Source organism: Thermobia domestica, chromosome 14, assembly GCF_964235325.1.
Source record: "Thermobia domestica chromosome 14, izTheDome1.hap1.1, whole genome shotgun sequence".
In the NCBI taxonomy this organism is placed as follows: domain Eukaryota; kingdom Metazoa; phylum Arthropoda; class Insecta; order Zygentoma; family Lepismatidae; genus Thermobia; species Thermobia domestica.
The window spans coordinates 14,792,756-14,809,694 of record NC_137467.1 but is presented as its reverse complement, the minus strand read 5'-3'; the positions used below and the strand labels follow the sequence as shown (position 1 = coordinate 14,809,694).

The following is a 16,939-nucleotide window of genomic DNA, read 5'->3' as shown; positions in this document are numbered from 1 at the left end:
ATATTCCATTACCGACTTTTTTCTTTCTTTTTTTTTCTATGGCAGTCAACACTGATATCGGAAGCTGAATTGATTTCGACCACTTCCAGTTTCACTCGTGTGATAAGGACGAAGGATATTCTTCACAGATGAATCCATGCCAGTGTAGGTATGGGACAGAAAGCACTCAAGCCTTCAAATGTTGTACCCAGCCTTAAGAAATAAGGCAGAAATCTGTGTACTTTAGTTTGAGTTCTATAGATTGTAACAAATTTAATTGTTTAAATATTGTACGAAACTCTAGACAAAAATGAAATCTTTGAGTTTTACGTCTCACGTTTATGCCGGTTAGGCTAAAGGAGACGGTGATGATGAGAAATGAATGAAATGGTGGAATGAAGAAAGTGGGAGGAAACGGGAGAACCCCGAGAAAACCCACGAGCACGGTGTTTGTCCACCACAAAGTCTACACGGCGCGAGCTGGGATCGAACTAGGGACCCCAAGCAACGGAGGTGAACACTCTACCACTGAGCCACCGCGCCCCCTGAGACTCTAGACAGTGTGAATTTGAAGTGTTTATATGAGGGAGGGCTGAAACGTTCCTGGCTTTGTTTCCTTTAAATTGAAGTAGTTAAATAACATTACTGACATATAAAAGCCTCCTATCTTGATATATAACTGTGTTAAAATCAACTGAATCCTAATTGTACAACATCTGTCATTGCAGGCAGAAGGTGAGATGGAAGAAGCACGAGGATGTTTCGCGTCATCGGAGCTGAAGACCGTTGTGAAGTTCTTATGGCTCCAGGGAAAGTCTGGAAAGGAAATTTACATGGAGATGTGCTAAACACTAGGGGAGAAATATTCTTCAAACATCTGTGTAAAAATTTGGATGTCACATTTTAAGGTTTGCAATTCATGGTGGAAGATGAGCCCCGAAGCGAACGGCCGTCAACCTCAACAGACAAACAAACATGCAATGCTGTTCATGCGCTGATTCTTGAGGACTGCCGAATATCCGCCAAGAAATTTGCCCAGATACAGGACATCTCCAGGGAGCGAGTTGGTTGTATTATCATAACAATCCTAAACATGCCCAAGCTTTCAACGAAATGGGTGCCGAAACTTTTGAGTACGGATCAAAAGAAGGAACGTGTTGAAGCATCCCAAGCCATCTTGGTCCATTTTGAAAAGACAAATGACTTTTTGGCTAGACTAGTGACAGAGGATGAAACCTGGCTCCATATTTATGATTCTCAAACCAAGGAACAGTGAAAGGAATGGCGCCATAATGGCTGCCCCCACCCCCAAAAAGTTTCGTACCCAGAAATCGATAAAAAATAGTCCTGGCATCCGTTTTCTGGGACAAACATGGAATTATAATGGACTACCTACCGAATGATGTCTCTATCACCAAAGAGTATTATGCTAATCTTCTAGTCCAGCTGACAAAGGCGATTAAGAGCCGTGGGAAGCTCACAAAAGGGATCATGATGTTGCACGACAATGCACCCGTACACAAGTCCAACACTGTTGATGCCAAATTAGCCACCTTGGAATTGCAATTGGTCCACCACCAACCTTACTCCCCAAACCTGATCCCTTCTATCTTCTATTTCCCAACCTGAAAAAGACACCCCAAGGGTCACCGTTTTGAGGACATTTCTAACGTCACACAGACTGCTGAGAGCTGGTTTGAGGAATAATCATTTTTTTAATGGGCTAGAAAAGCTTCAACAACGCTGTCAAAAGTGCATTAATCTTAATGGGGAATAGTTGTATAAATATGTAATCTCGGATCTTTGACACATGTTTCTCTTGGCAAAGCCAGGAACTTTTCAGCAACCCCTCGTAACGTGTAGCGTTGCACGATAGGTTGATACAGTACACAGATATGGAGCGAGTTAGCTGTCCCTAAGTCTTGAGGATAATAAAAGTATGTGGTTATTCTAAAAGAAAACAGAAGTGGTTTGTGCTGTCTTTATTCTATGCACAGTTTAGAATAGATGATGCTAGACAAGAATACAACAGCCAGGAAACCGTTTTTTCACACTTCGACCGTTTTCGCTCCACGGCTATCAATACTCAAACAGAAGTAGCAGTGGATTTTTGACACTTCCGGATGTAATAAGGGGAGATAGGGACGGAGACGGAACATATTCTTGGGACGTTGACGTTGACTTTACATCAGAAATCGGTTTCTCTTGCACTTGACACCTATCGACAGACAAACAGACGGATGTATCGACATAACCGTTTTATAGGATTTGTATGGTTAGCGCTTGTCTTTGATGAGTGTGGTCTCACATGCGATTCCTGGTTAGGATACATAATTTCGATACTGACCAAATATTCTGAAAACAGTTGGGAAGCTGCCTGAATTAAGTAGCAGCGAACTTTGTGAATACAAGCTCGTTATTGCTATATCACATCCCTCTCTAAATATTTGTTTGTTATATTTAATCATATTTATGTGTAAGCCACTCTAATTTTGCATTGTTCCACTCTCTGAATATCACTGATTAGTTGGTTGCATTTACAGTGCGAATTTCCAGCGGGGATGAGGGGGATTATGTCTCTCAATTACAATTTGATCCTCCCAAAGAAACTAACTGAAGCATTCCTGTCCCGGGATGCAAGTCCCCCCCCCAAAAAAAAAACGTGCTTAGTGCAAGGCTCATAGTGGTCTAGTCTCTTGTAAATAGTTGAAAAGTGACCAAAATCTCATCATGCCCCCCTTTTTCTGTCAATTTCTCCATCACCTCTCTCTCTGTTTGTTGTTTTGTTTCATCTTTTCTTCTTTACTTCTTCTTTTCGAGCTTCCTACTTTCTTAGGTTTTCTAAGTATGCTTTGTAGTTACGGTAAGCAGACTTAGCAGATGTAAGAAGTTTCTGAGTGAGTGGAACCAGTTTTGGTCTATTTCCGAATTTCTTCATCCCAGATATTATATTTAACTTAGCATTGAGAGTTCTCAAAACCATGAAATATTCAAATTCATCACCTACTCATAAAAAGAACATACAAGAAGCATAACACAAAGACGAACACGATGAACCACACACACAACGTTAAGTGGAGCGTTAACTATTACGAGAGAAAACTTAAAGACTATTATAATAGAAGAAAGAATAGACACAGAAGGGTTCTCAACTCCACCTTGAGAGATTAAGCATCCACCAACAACCAACTGTGCTTTTGAAAGAATAAAAGCTGAAGTGAGAATAAAGCAGACTGTTTCACATGTGGCAGCAAGTACTGCAGCTTTCCGAAGAGTAATAAGTTACAAGTTTGTGCCTTTTTCCATTTATTTTTATAATATTTTTCTTAGAAAATTACCAATGCAAAACATAAATCACACGAAAAAGTTACTTTACCTCCCAAAAAGTAACTTTTAGTGACAAATTTGAAAAAAAAAAAAAGTAACTTTTAGTGACCAACTTGAAAAAATGTAACTTTTAGTTAAAAAAGTGACTCGCTATGAGCCCTGTTACTGGTAAAGAGTTTCTATATTGTCAAATTCCACTGCTTGTTGTCTTTTCAGGTAATTTTAATCTGTTAGCTGTATTTCGAAATTAAAGATGTATGAACGATTCATTTTTATACTTCCCCGCTCGAACCTGTTTGCTGCCTCGCTATCCAATTATAAAAGTTCCTGTTCACATGAATTCATGCTTATATTGAGCTTGGGGCTGATTGAACGTCAAGTGACGTACGCAATGAGAGTTCCGGATTTTAACCTCCCTCCCCTTGAGTAAAATGTTATGCAATAATAACCAAATGGTAAAGAATTAAATCTTTCAGTTTTACGTATGCAGTGCGGGCTAAAGGAAACGATAATGATGATAATGAATGAAATGGTGGAATAAAGAAAGTGGCAGGAAAAGGGAGAACCACTGAGAAAACCCACTGATATGCTCTTTGTCCACAATAAAGAGCACTTGGCGCAAGCTGGGATCGAGCCAAGGACCTCACGCACCAAAGGTGAACGCTCTCCACTGAGCCAGCGCGGTTCAATACAAAATAATGCTTATCTCATTAACAAATGTACACAAACACTTGAAATGATATCAATTGCTAGCTTGAAACCCCTTCCCCTTCCCCCTTGATGAGATTCTGAAAAAGTTACTGCTCCGCGTCCAGTATCACACGGAAATTGTGTGTCAAATCAACCATCCAATGATCGTCCAGCAACTTCAACGTACTATGCGATTTTCAATATATATTTGTATACCTTTCGGGAACTCATCTGGAGACACGACTTGCACTATGTGGCAACGTCTCAAATAAAGAACAATAGAGTAATCTACCAATCTACCAAATAGTTACATCGATTCTTTCCAGATGACAACTAGAGTCGATATAGATAGATAGTAGCATATTAGTGTAGCAATCGATTTAACTACATTATGTATTCGAAGAGTAATGCAAATGATTCCAGTAAGAGTAATCTGCGACGTTGCCACATTGCTCATAGTGACTGAAGGAGGCCCCGGAGAGCATAATACCATATAACATTTTCGCTTTATTTTGGCCCGTAGAATAGTACTCTGTGGTCCTTGGGCGCCATTTTTAGAACACCCGATATATATATATATATATATATATATATATATATATATATATATATATATATATATATATATATATGTATATATAGTGTCGAACAGTAAGGACGAACAATATAATTAATATAATTGACTGTAGGGAGGCCCGTATTTAGGTAAGTACTATTCTGTGCTCGAGCACAGGGCGGCAGAATTTAGGGGGTGGCAAAATTTTCGATTTTTATAAAAGATTCACAATAAAGTAATATTTAAAAGTAGCAACCTGCAGAGTCCCGCGCAAGCACGAGAAAATATGTTAATGTGTTTAATTCGCTCTAATTACAACAATTACTAATTAGCTAGCATATGTGATTATTTTTAAAAAGTCATCCTCTTCCACCCTCACAACCCTGCTCCCGCCAAGTGAACTTTGTGGTGGACAAACACTGTGTGCGTGGGTTTTTCCGGGGTTCTCCCGTTTCCTCCCACTTTCTTCATTCCACCATTTTCACTCATCTCTCATCATCACCGTCTCCTTTAGCCTAACCGGCATAATCGTGGGACGTAAAACTTAAAGATTTCATTTCATTTTCCTGTCCCACCCCCACCCCGGGGGTGAGGATGAACTTGAACATCATGAAAACTGATACTGTTAAACTCAGCGACCTCGAAAATTATGAATTTAACATTACATCTATCGTTTTCGATTACTTTTAAAATCTCGCTCCCTCCCTGGGAAGTGGACTATGACCTTGAAGTTGAACTGGATTAAACTCACTATTCATCTCAGCGACCCCAAAAACTATGAATTCAACTTTAATATTGGTCGTTTTCGGAAGAGCGGAGCAAATTTTGTGCGGGAGGCGGCAATTTATTTAGAGCACAGGGGCACATAATATACAAATACGGACCTGGCTAGAGTTACACAATAAAATTATATAAACCTATCGAGTTCTTTATATTCGATATACCGACTAATAACTTACAACTGTGGAATCCTTCAGGCGGCTCGAGAACTCATTTTTTCTAAGAACTAAAACAATATTTTTATAAACTGGATGTAGAAAGAACAGTAGATTGAATTCACCTTTAAGCTGTACCTCGAGGTCCCGTCTGGTTATTTCTAAGTTCTGTAGTTTAGAATTCAGTTCAGCAATTTGTCGTTCCATCTCCTTGACACCGTATTCTCTATGAATAGCAGTTGTTGGTCGACCTCCTTCCAATAATTTATCCAATCGCTCGATTTCTCTTTCTCTTGCTTCAACCTGTAAACAGAAAGAATACAAAGTACACTGAACATAAGGAATGCCAATAGCTTGTCAAAATATTGCCGTTGTTTCAAATTAAAAAAAAAAAAAAAAACATATACATACGAGGAATGATCAGAAAGTAAGATTACTAAGCCTGCCGTTTAGAAACGCGAAAATAAATACCGATTTTCAAAATGGCTCGAAATCGAAAGCAGATAAATGAGTCGTGATAACGGTATATCATGTAAAATGTTATTATCTAGAACGCTCTTGTTTTACATTTTGATTATCTTTTATCTATTTGAAGATATCACATAATTACTGTAAAATTAGCGGTATTTTAATTTCGCAGAGATGAGGCCTCTTAAGTTAAAAATTTGGTGAAATACGAGGGCTGATCAGAAAGTAAGATTACAAAGCCTGCAGTGAAAGGTGTAACTAACTAACTAACTAACTCTATGGCCTATGGAACCCGGAGGTTCAGTGCCGCGTTCACAAAAGCTCTCCACTGACTTCTATCCTTAGCTAATTGGATCCAGTTTCTACTTTGTATTCCTATCTCTGCGAGATCCATCTTAATATTATCCTCCCATCTGCGCCTAGGTCTTCCTAATGGTCGTTTTCCTATGGGTCTACCAGTCAAGACTTTGAAAGCGTTTCTACTTACTTCCATTCTAGCTACATGACCTGCCCACCTAAGCCTCCTAGACTTGACGACCCTAACAATGTTGGGTAAACCGTATAAACTATGTAGTTCCTCGTTATGAAGTTTCCGCCATTCCCAATTCTCGTTCCTCTTGGGTCCGAATATTCTTCTCAGGATCCTGTTCTCAAATACTTTCAGTCTATGTTCTTCCCTCAGAGTAAGCGACCATGTTTCGCAACCATACAGAACAACAGGCATGATTATCGTTTTATATATTTTAAGCTTCAAATTCCTCGACAGAACTCGCGACGACAAGAGATTTTGAACCGAATAGTAACATGAATTCCCTGCTTTTAGTCGACATTTAATTTCTTCGTGAATATGATTTTCGTCTGTTAATATTGATCCTAAATATTTGAAAGTATCCACTTTATCAAAAGTATTATTTAATATTTTAACGCCTCCACAATTTGCCGTATTACGGTCCCGACGCACTTCCATGTATTTAGTTTTCTCTGCATTTACTTCTAAACCCATGTCCCTGCAAGCGTTTAATAATATCTCGGCATTTATTTCTACTGTTCTCATATCATCCCCTATTAAATTTACATCATCAGCATATGCCATAACCTGGTGAATGCCGTTCAACTCTAGGCCCTGGTTGCTATCTTTGATTTTCCTTATGGCGTATTCCAGCACAAAGTTAAATAATAATGGCGACAACGCATCTCCTTGTTTCAGGCCATTTTCGACGTGGAAGCTCGCGGACAAAAATTTTCCTACCCGGACTTTACTTTGGGATTCACTTAAACATATCTTAATTAATCTAATTAGCTTTCTCGGTATTCCAAGCTCTGTAAGAACGTTGTATAATGTTTCTCTCCTAACCGAGTCGTAAGCCTTTCTAAAATCAATAAATAGTTGATGTACCGGGGTATTGTATTCCCACTTCTTTTCGAGTATTTGGCGAATGGCAAATATTTGGTCGATAGTTGATCGATTTCGTCTAAATCCGCACTGATAATTTCCAATAATTTCATCTGCGTATGGGGTCAATCTTGCTAACAGAATATTTGAAAGGATTTTATAGGATGTTGACAGAAGAGAAATGCCTCGATAATTATTACAGTCAGTTTTGTCGCCTTTCTTGTGAATTGGAACAATGATTGACTCTTTCCACTCTTGTGGCAATTCTTCCTTGTTCCAGATAAGGAGAATGAGTTTGTGTATCTTGTTCCACAATTTTTCGCCTCCAGCTAAAATTAACTCAGCCGGAATTTCATCTACACCCGGAGATTTGTGTTTCTTTAATTTCTTTATCGCGGCTTCCACTTCTATTCGATTGGGTTCTGGAATATACGGTTCTGCGGTGTGTATCTCCTTTTCTCCACGCACATTAGTTTTTGGCTGCGTGTTCAGCAAATCGTGAAAGAAATCTTTCCATCTATTTAAGAGGCTATCCGTATCAGTGAGAACTGTTCCGTCAGATTTCTTTAATATATAAGCACGAGGTTGATAGCCTTTCTTAAATTCGCTGATCCCCTTATACATGTCCCGAATAATTTTATTTTTACTATTATCTTCAAGTTCATTAATTTTAGCTTTCAAAAAATCCCGTTTCTTTGCTCTAAAAGTTTTGGAAGTTTCCCGCCGGATATCTGCGAAATTTTGTGTAGTTATTTCATTCGGATTTTGTAGCCACCGTAATTTTGCCTGTTTTCTCTTCTCTACTAGTTTAATGCATTCTTGGTCGAACCATGGTTTGTTCCTACGTATTTCCGCGTGTCCCAATTTTTCTATTGCTGAACTTTTAATGCTATCTCTAATTTCAATCCAAGTATCCTCAACACTAGTGCACTCCGAGTCTTCTAAAACCGAGAATCTTTTCGAAACTTCAATCTGGTATTCCTCTCTTACCTGGCTCTCTTCTAATTTCTTTAAATTAAATCTCTCCGTTTTCGGACATTGAGTATTACATTTATTCGACGATAATCTCTCCCGTATTATAGCTGCTACCAGGTAGTGATCAGTGTCACAATCAGCCCCTCTAAACGACCGGACGTCAATTATGCTAGATTGTCTTCTTCTATCTACTAAAACGTGATCAATTTGATTATGTGTTTTTCCGTCTGGTGATGTCCAAGTGTATTTATGAACGTCGCGATGTGGGAATTTTGTACTCTTCACGATTAGGTTTTGGGATGTTGCAAAGTTCACGAGTCTAACACCGTTGTCATTACTTTCCTTATGCAAACTTTCGTTCCCTATAATCGGTTTGAAAATATCCTCTCGTCCTACCTTCGCATTGAAATCCCCTAATAGAATCTTCATATGGTATCGCGGGAGTTGGTCAAATATCCGTTCCACTTCTTCGTAAAAACTATCTTTTATATCGTCACCCTTATCTTCGGTTGGAGCATGTACATTTAAAACAATAATATCACACCACCGTCCCTTAAGAGTAATAAAAGAAAATCTGTCAGTAACAAATTCAACCCGTTTAATTGCTGGTAATATTCGTTTGTGAGCGAAAAACCCTGTTCCTAACTGGTGATTTTTATTTCCTTCCCCGTAAAAGAACGTAAAATTTCCAGAATTCTCAGATCCATTTCCTTCCCACCTAACTTCCTGAACTCCTACTAAGTCCATCCTGTATTTCTCTAACTCACTCGTTACAGATTTTAACGCGCCTGCCCTATAAAGACTTCTAATATTCCATGTTCCAAATCTCATGTCCATTTTCTTTTGCTGATGTCGTGCCAAGTTATCAGTCCTTGTCCGAGGCTTTTGTGAATGTTTCTGAACAAGTACCTTTTTTTACAGGATGAGGGTGTTAGCCTTACCCAAACCCCCAAGCTGGAGGACCACTCCTAGTCGTCTGTCCGCGACTGCTTATTCAGTATATTCGCAGCTAACCTCTATATCTAGAGACCTTCTCCTCGATCCGCAACCTGAGGACGCGCCATGCCGTGGTGACAGGAACCCACGTTACACGGAAAGGTGTGTATATATTATTTCATACAACCAATACAGCCAACACACAATACATACATTGTTATTTTTTGACATATTCTTCATATTGGTTGAGGCACTTGTTGAATCGTGGGATGAGTTTGAAGATTCTCTCCTGGTAAAAACCCTGTTGTTGCATGCTCAGACCCTTGTCATGAAGTGTTTCACTTCCTCGTCTGAAGCGAAGCAATGCAACGGCCCCCTAGGTGCTTCTTCAAGTGCGGGAAGAGGTGAAAGTTGCTTGGAGCGAGGTTCCGGCTGTAGAAAGGGTGGGATCTATGTTCAAATTTGTTGATGGGTCGCTCACTGCGCTCCTCGTCAGTGACGTTCTCTCTCTACCAGCCGCAAACTTTTGACACCATTCTATGATATGCTGACGAGACATTACAGTCTCTACCTCTTATCAGCTGCCGGTGAATTTCAGCCGCGGTTACATGTTTCTGCAACAGAAATCGGATACTGAGCGGACTTTTTCGCGAGATCATATTTCCAAACAAGTCGCCATTTGTTTACCTACAACTGTAGAGGAGCCAGCAAGAGAAGGTATCTGACAGCTCGCAGTAACGTTGCCACTACTCACGCATCAAGGCTTTTTTTCGGTGTATCTATAGTGACAATTTAATTAATTGTGTAAGACAGAGTGACCGTGGTTGGTAACACTAGTACCAAAGTAGGAGCTGCATTGTCCTTCCGCACGTGGTAAGAAACGTCAAAGATCATCTCTTGTTGGCCCTGCTATATAGCGCCGTAGGTAGCTGAAACTCTACACAGTTGCCAACTCGAAGTATTAAAATTAGCGCACACTCCTCATTTCTCTGTAACAGACGAAACTCCAGAAATATCGGCCATGTAACCTTAGTTTGTGATCTTCCCTTATCTAAAAAAAGAAAACCGCTCTCGGGTTTCCTATATTTAAAGACAACAGAAATAGTGATACAACACTGCTAAGAACTAGACGATATGAAATTTTACTTTAAGGCTCAAACCTAAGCGCATTCCCACTTTTTGAGTTTTAATGAATAACGAAACGACAAAGTCAGAAAAAATAAATGGCAGAATAAAAAATGTAAAAAATAAGGAAGATAGTATCTATAAAATGCTATTATAGGAAGTAACATTATTTTCAAGACTCTTCATATAGTGTAGAATATTGTAAAGTTCGGCATAGGTAGCGCAAAGGTTGTGCAATTATGCTCTGGAATTGTTTTCTCCCATTACTAATTTTATTACATTTTTTTTTGTTTCGAACAGTATAATGGCCTGGGGAAGGGTTCTTCACAAAGCAAGATAAGAAGGGTAGGACTCAATGCTCCACTGCGAGCAGAGAGGGTTTTGAGTCCCGAAAGAGCTCCACTGAGAGCTAATCGGGCAAGGATTACCACGAAATTTCACTGCAAGTGGATGGTTCTGTGACTAGGAATCTATCAATGCTCCACTGCAAGCTAAGCGGGAAAGGAGGCCTTAGAGCTCCATTGCAAGCTAAAGGCTTAGGTTAGATGTGGCGCTGCTGGTCCTTCTTCGTCACATGACTAATAATATTGCTGGTGTTCCTGTCGTTTGCCTCTGTAATAGTTCGCAGTAGAAACATACATTGTTGTTGTTTATAAATATAAGCACGTGTTGGTTGTTAGTAAACAAATCTATATGCGGAACATTACAATATAGTGTGATCCCAACAATTACGACGTCATACTGTGCACCAAAATATCTAGTCTATAAGAAAGGGTTTGGAGTCTTTTATTAGTTTATTTAATAGCATTTTGTAGATACTATCTGGTTCACTTTATTATTTAATAGCATTTTGTAGATACTACCTGGCTCACTCTTATTTAATAGTATTTTGTAGATACTACCCGGATCACTTTCTTATTTAATAGCATTTTATATATACTATCTGGTTCATTTTCTTATTTAACAGCATTTTATAAATACTATCTCGTTCACCTTCCTATTTAATACCATTTTGTAGATACTACGTGGCTCACTTTCTTATTTAATAGAATTTTATAGATACTATCTGGCTCATTTTCTTATTTAATAGTATTTTGTAGATACTATCTGGCTCACTTTATATTTAATAGTATTTTGTAGACACTATCTGGCTCACTTTATATTTAATAGCATTTTGTAGATACTATCTGGCTTGAAATTGATACAACATCGCTAGATGGCACTGTGCAACTAGTCACCTTACTTTTTGATCATATCTTGTAATTTTGTCAAGGGTGATACAAATATTTGTTTAGATTTTTGGTAAAAGATAAGATTACGATTTTATGATTCTGAAAAACGGTTTAAGATGAGAAAGCGTATAATATTCAGTATCAGTCATGTGGAAGAAAAGTCCCCTGACATAGAGTAACTCTGTTACTATCAGAGTTACAACAAAACATAAGAGGGGGAAATCGTCTCCAAATATGATGTTTTCAATCTAAAGCGAAGGATTTTTTTAAAAAAAACGGATGGCCGTTTGCGCTGTATACTCTTTATGTGCCCAATGTTAAATGAAAATGCAACGTTGCTATTTACCTGGACCCACAACATAAATGAATGGAGTTATTGTTTGAAATGGGGGCTGGCCATCGACACGTTAGCGTAAAAGTAAGGAACTTCATTTACTTATGTTGTGGTTCCAGGTAAATGGCAACGTTGCATTTTCATTTAACATTGGGCGCGTAAAGAGTGTACAGCCCAAACGGTTTGTCAAATTAAAAAAAAAAAAAACTTCACTTTACATTCAAAACATCATATTTGGAGACGGTTTCCCCTCGTGCATTTTGTTGCAACTCTGATAATAACAGAATTACTCTGTCAGAGGAGTTTTGAAACACCCTGTATATTAAGTTAAAGTTCAGAATAAAGGTTATAAGGTACACCTTGTCTCAAAAAGGTTGAGCGCATTCTTTATTGGTGTTTTGAGGCAAAAATTTTCTAAGTCCAGCTTCGGGTATCTTCGGGAAAAAGTAAGCCAGGTTCGAACCTCCAAGCCAGCCTTTGCAATCGGGAAAAAGTTTGCAGATGTGTTTTTCTTCTTTTAAATATAATAAGACTTGTTACCAAGTGTTTAAAAAAGCAACATTGATTGAAATACTTAATGATAAAATATTTCGAAACATTTTATTAATGTGAGCACATGCTTGTTTGTCATTTAGCTTTCTATACGTAATGGAGCATTTAAATACGTTAAAGAATCTTTCCATATGTAAAAGAATGCTCAAAGTTAAGAAATAGAACATAATTATCGCCTGAGTACTAAAATAAAAGTCAAAGTAGAACAGAAACAGCGTTTGTAATGGATATGAATGTCATAATTATCTTGAGATCCGTTATACATCGCTAGAAGCTTAGTTTTAGAAGTCCTTGTGTTAGCTCATTGGTAAGCTGTCGGATTTCAAATCATAAGGTTGTGAGTTCGAATCACATCTGGGTCAGTACTTTTTTTAAAATTATATTTTCCGCAATGCATGAAAAATTATATAAAATAATTACATTAAAATACATAAGTTGTTTATATATAACATAATAATTGCAGAACATAGTAATTATTATGTTTAAAATATAACATCTGAGATAATTTTCACAGTAGGTCGTTATTATATATGAGAATGTTAAATACAAGTTAGGAAAATCGTTTAATAGCAATAAATAAGTTATGTAGTGTATTTATTTGCAGCTATTTGTCATACAGATTTAACTTCTCAATATTCTCATTACAGTATGTGATTTATATTCGTGAAATACAGTATATTCCTACGGATATAGAAAGTGTATAAACAGAGTATCCAAAGTCGTATCCTGCTTCAAGACACATAACTTTTCCCGATCCCCTTAACGTCACGGGAAGAAACACAAATTCTCTTTAGAACGGAATGTCGTTACTTAGAGTCTCATTCGAATACGTTGAATATGCTTTTGTGTATTCATCTCTCTCTCTCTCTCTCTCTCTCTCTTTCGCTTTGTTTATGTATGTGTGTGTGTTGCGGGATATCCCAAGTTGAATACAACAACAGCAAAGTATATGAGTATCATTGTCATCGAATACCAGAAATTTAAAGTCGTGTTTCTTCAGGTTAGGTTTGCGTGTTCATGTTAGCTCACTGGTAGAGTACGGACTTACCACTGAAGAGGTCTTGAGTTCAAAGCCTACAGCTAATTATCATTCTTTTGTTAGTAGGATTGCACAGAAATCGGATACAAGGAGTGGTTTACTTCTAGAAATATTTTCAGAAGCGTTTAGGTAGCCCTGAAAAGGGCTGGTTTTCGGGAGTTAAGGCGGGGACATTAATATTGTGTCCAAGACCCTTCTGAATTTATTACACGCTCCATTCTTCTGGGCATGGAATCTATTACATGGGTGACAAATCTATCTCCTTCCCCTACCTCCAGCCATGCTTCGGAAACAAGATGCCACAGGTCATCCTGAGTTCTTGGTGGATCTGCCTCAGGCCAACTTTCCCTTAGAGTACGCTTCACTTCTGCCCACATATTTTCCATGAGATTGAGGTCTGCTCCACGAGGCGGCCAGTCGATTAAATCAATCTCAGGGTGCCCTGCGAACCATTCCTGAACCACACGGGAATTATGTATTGGCGACTGGTATTGCTGGAACTGAATTACACCATCAGGCTGAAGTACTCGTACAGATGGCACCATGATATTACTCATAATGTCTAAGTACTGAGCATTGTCCAGATGTCCTTCAATTCTATGAAGCTGTCCTGCTCCGCGTCTGGAAATCCAACCCCAACATAAAATAGATACATGGCCACTGCGATTGCAAGCAGCCACATATCCATGGTCATATTGGGTGCCTCTCGGACGATACACAAAACGGCGTCCTTCCTTTGATGTTGTGAATATGGATTCATCTGAGAAAACTACGTTTTCCCAATTGAGACCCACATTCGCCTGTGCAAACGCGAGAAGGTAAATTTTGTGGTCATCTGAGAGTTTTTCCTTCACGGCAGCAACACGGCCACGTAACCCAGCATGACGAAGCCTTCGCAGAGCTGTATGCTTACTACCAGGAAAGAGAGAAGCTTCCCTTAGCTGTCTAGACGTCCTTAGTGGGTCTAACCGGGCTTCGTTTACTAATCTCGCATCTTGGGTTTCGGTTGACACATGCGGACGACCAGGAGATCGTAAATTACCAGTCTGACCTGTAGCACCATATTTCCGAATCCATTGCCTTCCTGTAGAAGCCGGGACACCTACTCGCCTGCTAGCTGCAGTTGCAGAATAACCTTCCAACTCCCATAAAGTAATTACTGCTGTACGTCTATCCATAGTTACCAATGTTCTGAGCTGTGAGAAGAAAGCAATAGGTAAAAGCTAGTACCTGACGTGTGATTGGTTACTTGCACGACACGCCTATTGTGGGGAACAGCGTTGCCAGATCTAGCATAATGATGCTAGATCTAGCATAATTTGCATGTCTCTAGAACCTAGCATCTTGCTTTCAGCATCCTGCCCAAATCTAGCACAATTTCAGCAAGTTATCAAAAAGCCGTAAAACCTGGAGAAGTTGGTCGTGGGAAGAAAAAGAACGGCAGAAATGTATCCTCTTCCATTGATTCATACACTCGGTAAACCATACAGGCAGTCTTATTTTCCTAAGTAAGTTCGGAACGGCTTTGGGCTTTTTTTGTGTGTGTGTGTGTGTGGCTCCACTCAGGGTTTTCTAATCCTTTAACTCCGAGGCATGGGCGGAGCTATGGGGGCCAATCTCCCCCCAACTTTTTGACAACTTCATCATCTTTACTTCTGACTTCATGATCATATTTATTCCTGAAATGACAGCTCCGAGACCGACCAAAAATCTGCCCCCTCCCCCAGCAGACGATTCCCAACTCCGCTTATGCTGCGAAGTAATTTTCTTTCAAAATATGTAAACAAAAACTTTGCATTCATTTATACGATATATACGCCATTGAGTTTGGCAACGACTGCAGTAATTTAGTTGAGTTAAAATTTTGGTGCGTGAAGTATTGAGTTCTATCCATGCATTCTTGCTCTCTGTGTATTTTAAGTTACGTTATCGTATCTCAACTTTGTTTTTTTTTAAAACTCCTGAATTAGTAATTATGAGGATCTAGCATAATTTGACCGAATCTAGCATAAGTTCGATCAGGTTTTGGAATAATTCCGAGCTGTGAGTCTGGCAACGCTGGTGGCGAACGACTTGGTCAACGACTCGCGAAAGAAATCTGAAAATGGTGCGCCGTAATAATAATAATAAAAACAGTTTTTATAAAGGAATATTAATACATACGAAAAGCTGTTTAAAGAATGAATTGTTATACTGACTTTACACGTATAAAAACATATACCAAACAGATTGAGCGATATGATTATAGCTGTTTTGAGACGAGCACTTTCGAAGTCCAACTTCGGGTGTCTTCGGAAAACAGTAAACTAAAGCTGCTGGTTCGAACCTCCAAAGCCAACCTTAGTAATCGGGAAAAGATGTACAGATATGTTTTTCCTTCTGTTAAATATAATAAGACATGTTGAAATGGGATTAAGTGTAGAAAAAGTAATATTGATTGAAATACTTAATGATACAATCAGTGGCGTAGCACACTTTTGCGCCCCCCCCCCCCCGCAAAGAATAGAGAAGGGGCCCCACTTGTAAAGCCGACACAAGTAAGGTGGAAGTTCTACTTCTTTAAAACTTTATTCATCGCAAGACTTCGGGCCCCCCCCCCCGCATTGCGGGGGTTGCGGGGGCAGCTGCTACGCCACTGGATACAATATTTCGAGACTATGTATTCACACTCTCGTTTCGTCATTGTGATTTCCATACGGAAAAGAGCATTTACGTATGAGCTCAGTTATATTTCAGAAGCAGCTTCCGAAAAGCGGTCATGTTAGCTCAGTGGTACACCACCGAGCGTTTAAATCGTGAGTTCGATACCCGTTCAAGTGAGATTCCTTTATGATATTCTACTTTCCTCAACGCATGAAAATTATGTAAAATAGTTACATTACAGTTCATCAGTTGAATATATATACTGAATATATATATTCATATCATCAGTTGTATATATCAGTTGAATATATATATTCATATCATTTCACGACATAAGTAATTCTTATCTTTAAAATATAACATCTGAGGTATTCACAGAACGTCGGTGTGTTATGTGTGAATATTGAATACAAATTTAAAAAATCGTGTAATAGCTATAAATAAGTTATGTAATATATTTATTTGCAGCTACTTTCATCGCAGATAACTTCTCAATATTCGCATTACAGCATTTAGGTAGAGCATATCGAAAATCGGATCGTGGTTCAAGACAAAAAAACTAGCTAGCCCCAAACTGTCACGTAAGAAATTCACGAATCGCAAAAGTAAAGTGAAGAGATTGAGAGCGGTAATTCCTTAATCGCTCTCTCTCAACTCTCTCTTATCTGCATTTATACATATAAAAGTGTATGTATGTATGTTCCATCATAACTCATGTATGCCTAGAGCAGGGTTTCTCAACCTGGGAGTCGCGG

The 16,939-nt window shown here is 38.8% G+C and overlaps 1 protein-coding gene across 5 annotated transcripts in view; it reads right to left on the bottom strand.

Annotated features, from left to right (window-relative positions):
• The window catches only part of LOC145669542 (uncharacterized), a 505,866-nt gene that overhangs the window by 418,055 nt on the left and 70,872 nt on the right, over positions 1 to 16,939 (bottom strand). For all 5 annotated transcript variants that reach the window (XM_081737727.1, XM_081737728.1, XM_081737730.1 and 2 more), the window contains one exon: positions 5,613 to 5,790. In XM_081737727.1, the coding sequence (XP_081593853.1) occupies positions 5,613 to 5,790 (178 nt within the window). The remainder of the gene's footprint in view (positions 1 to 5,612; positions 5,791 to 16,939) is intronic.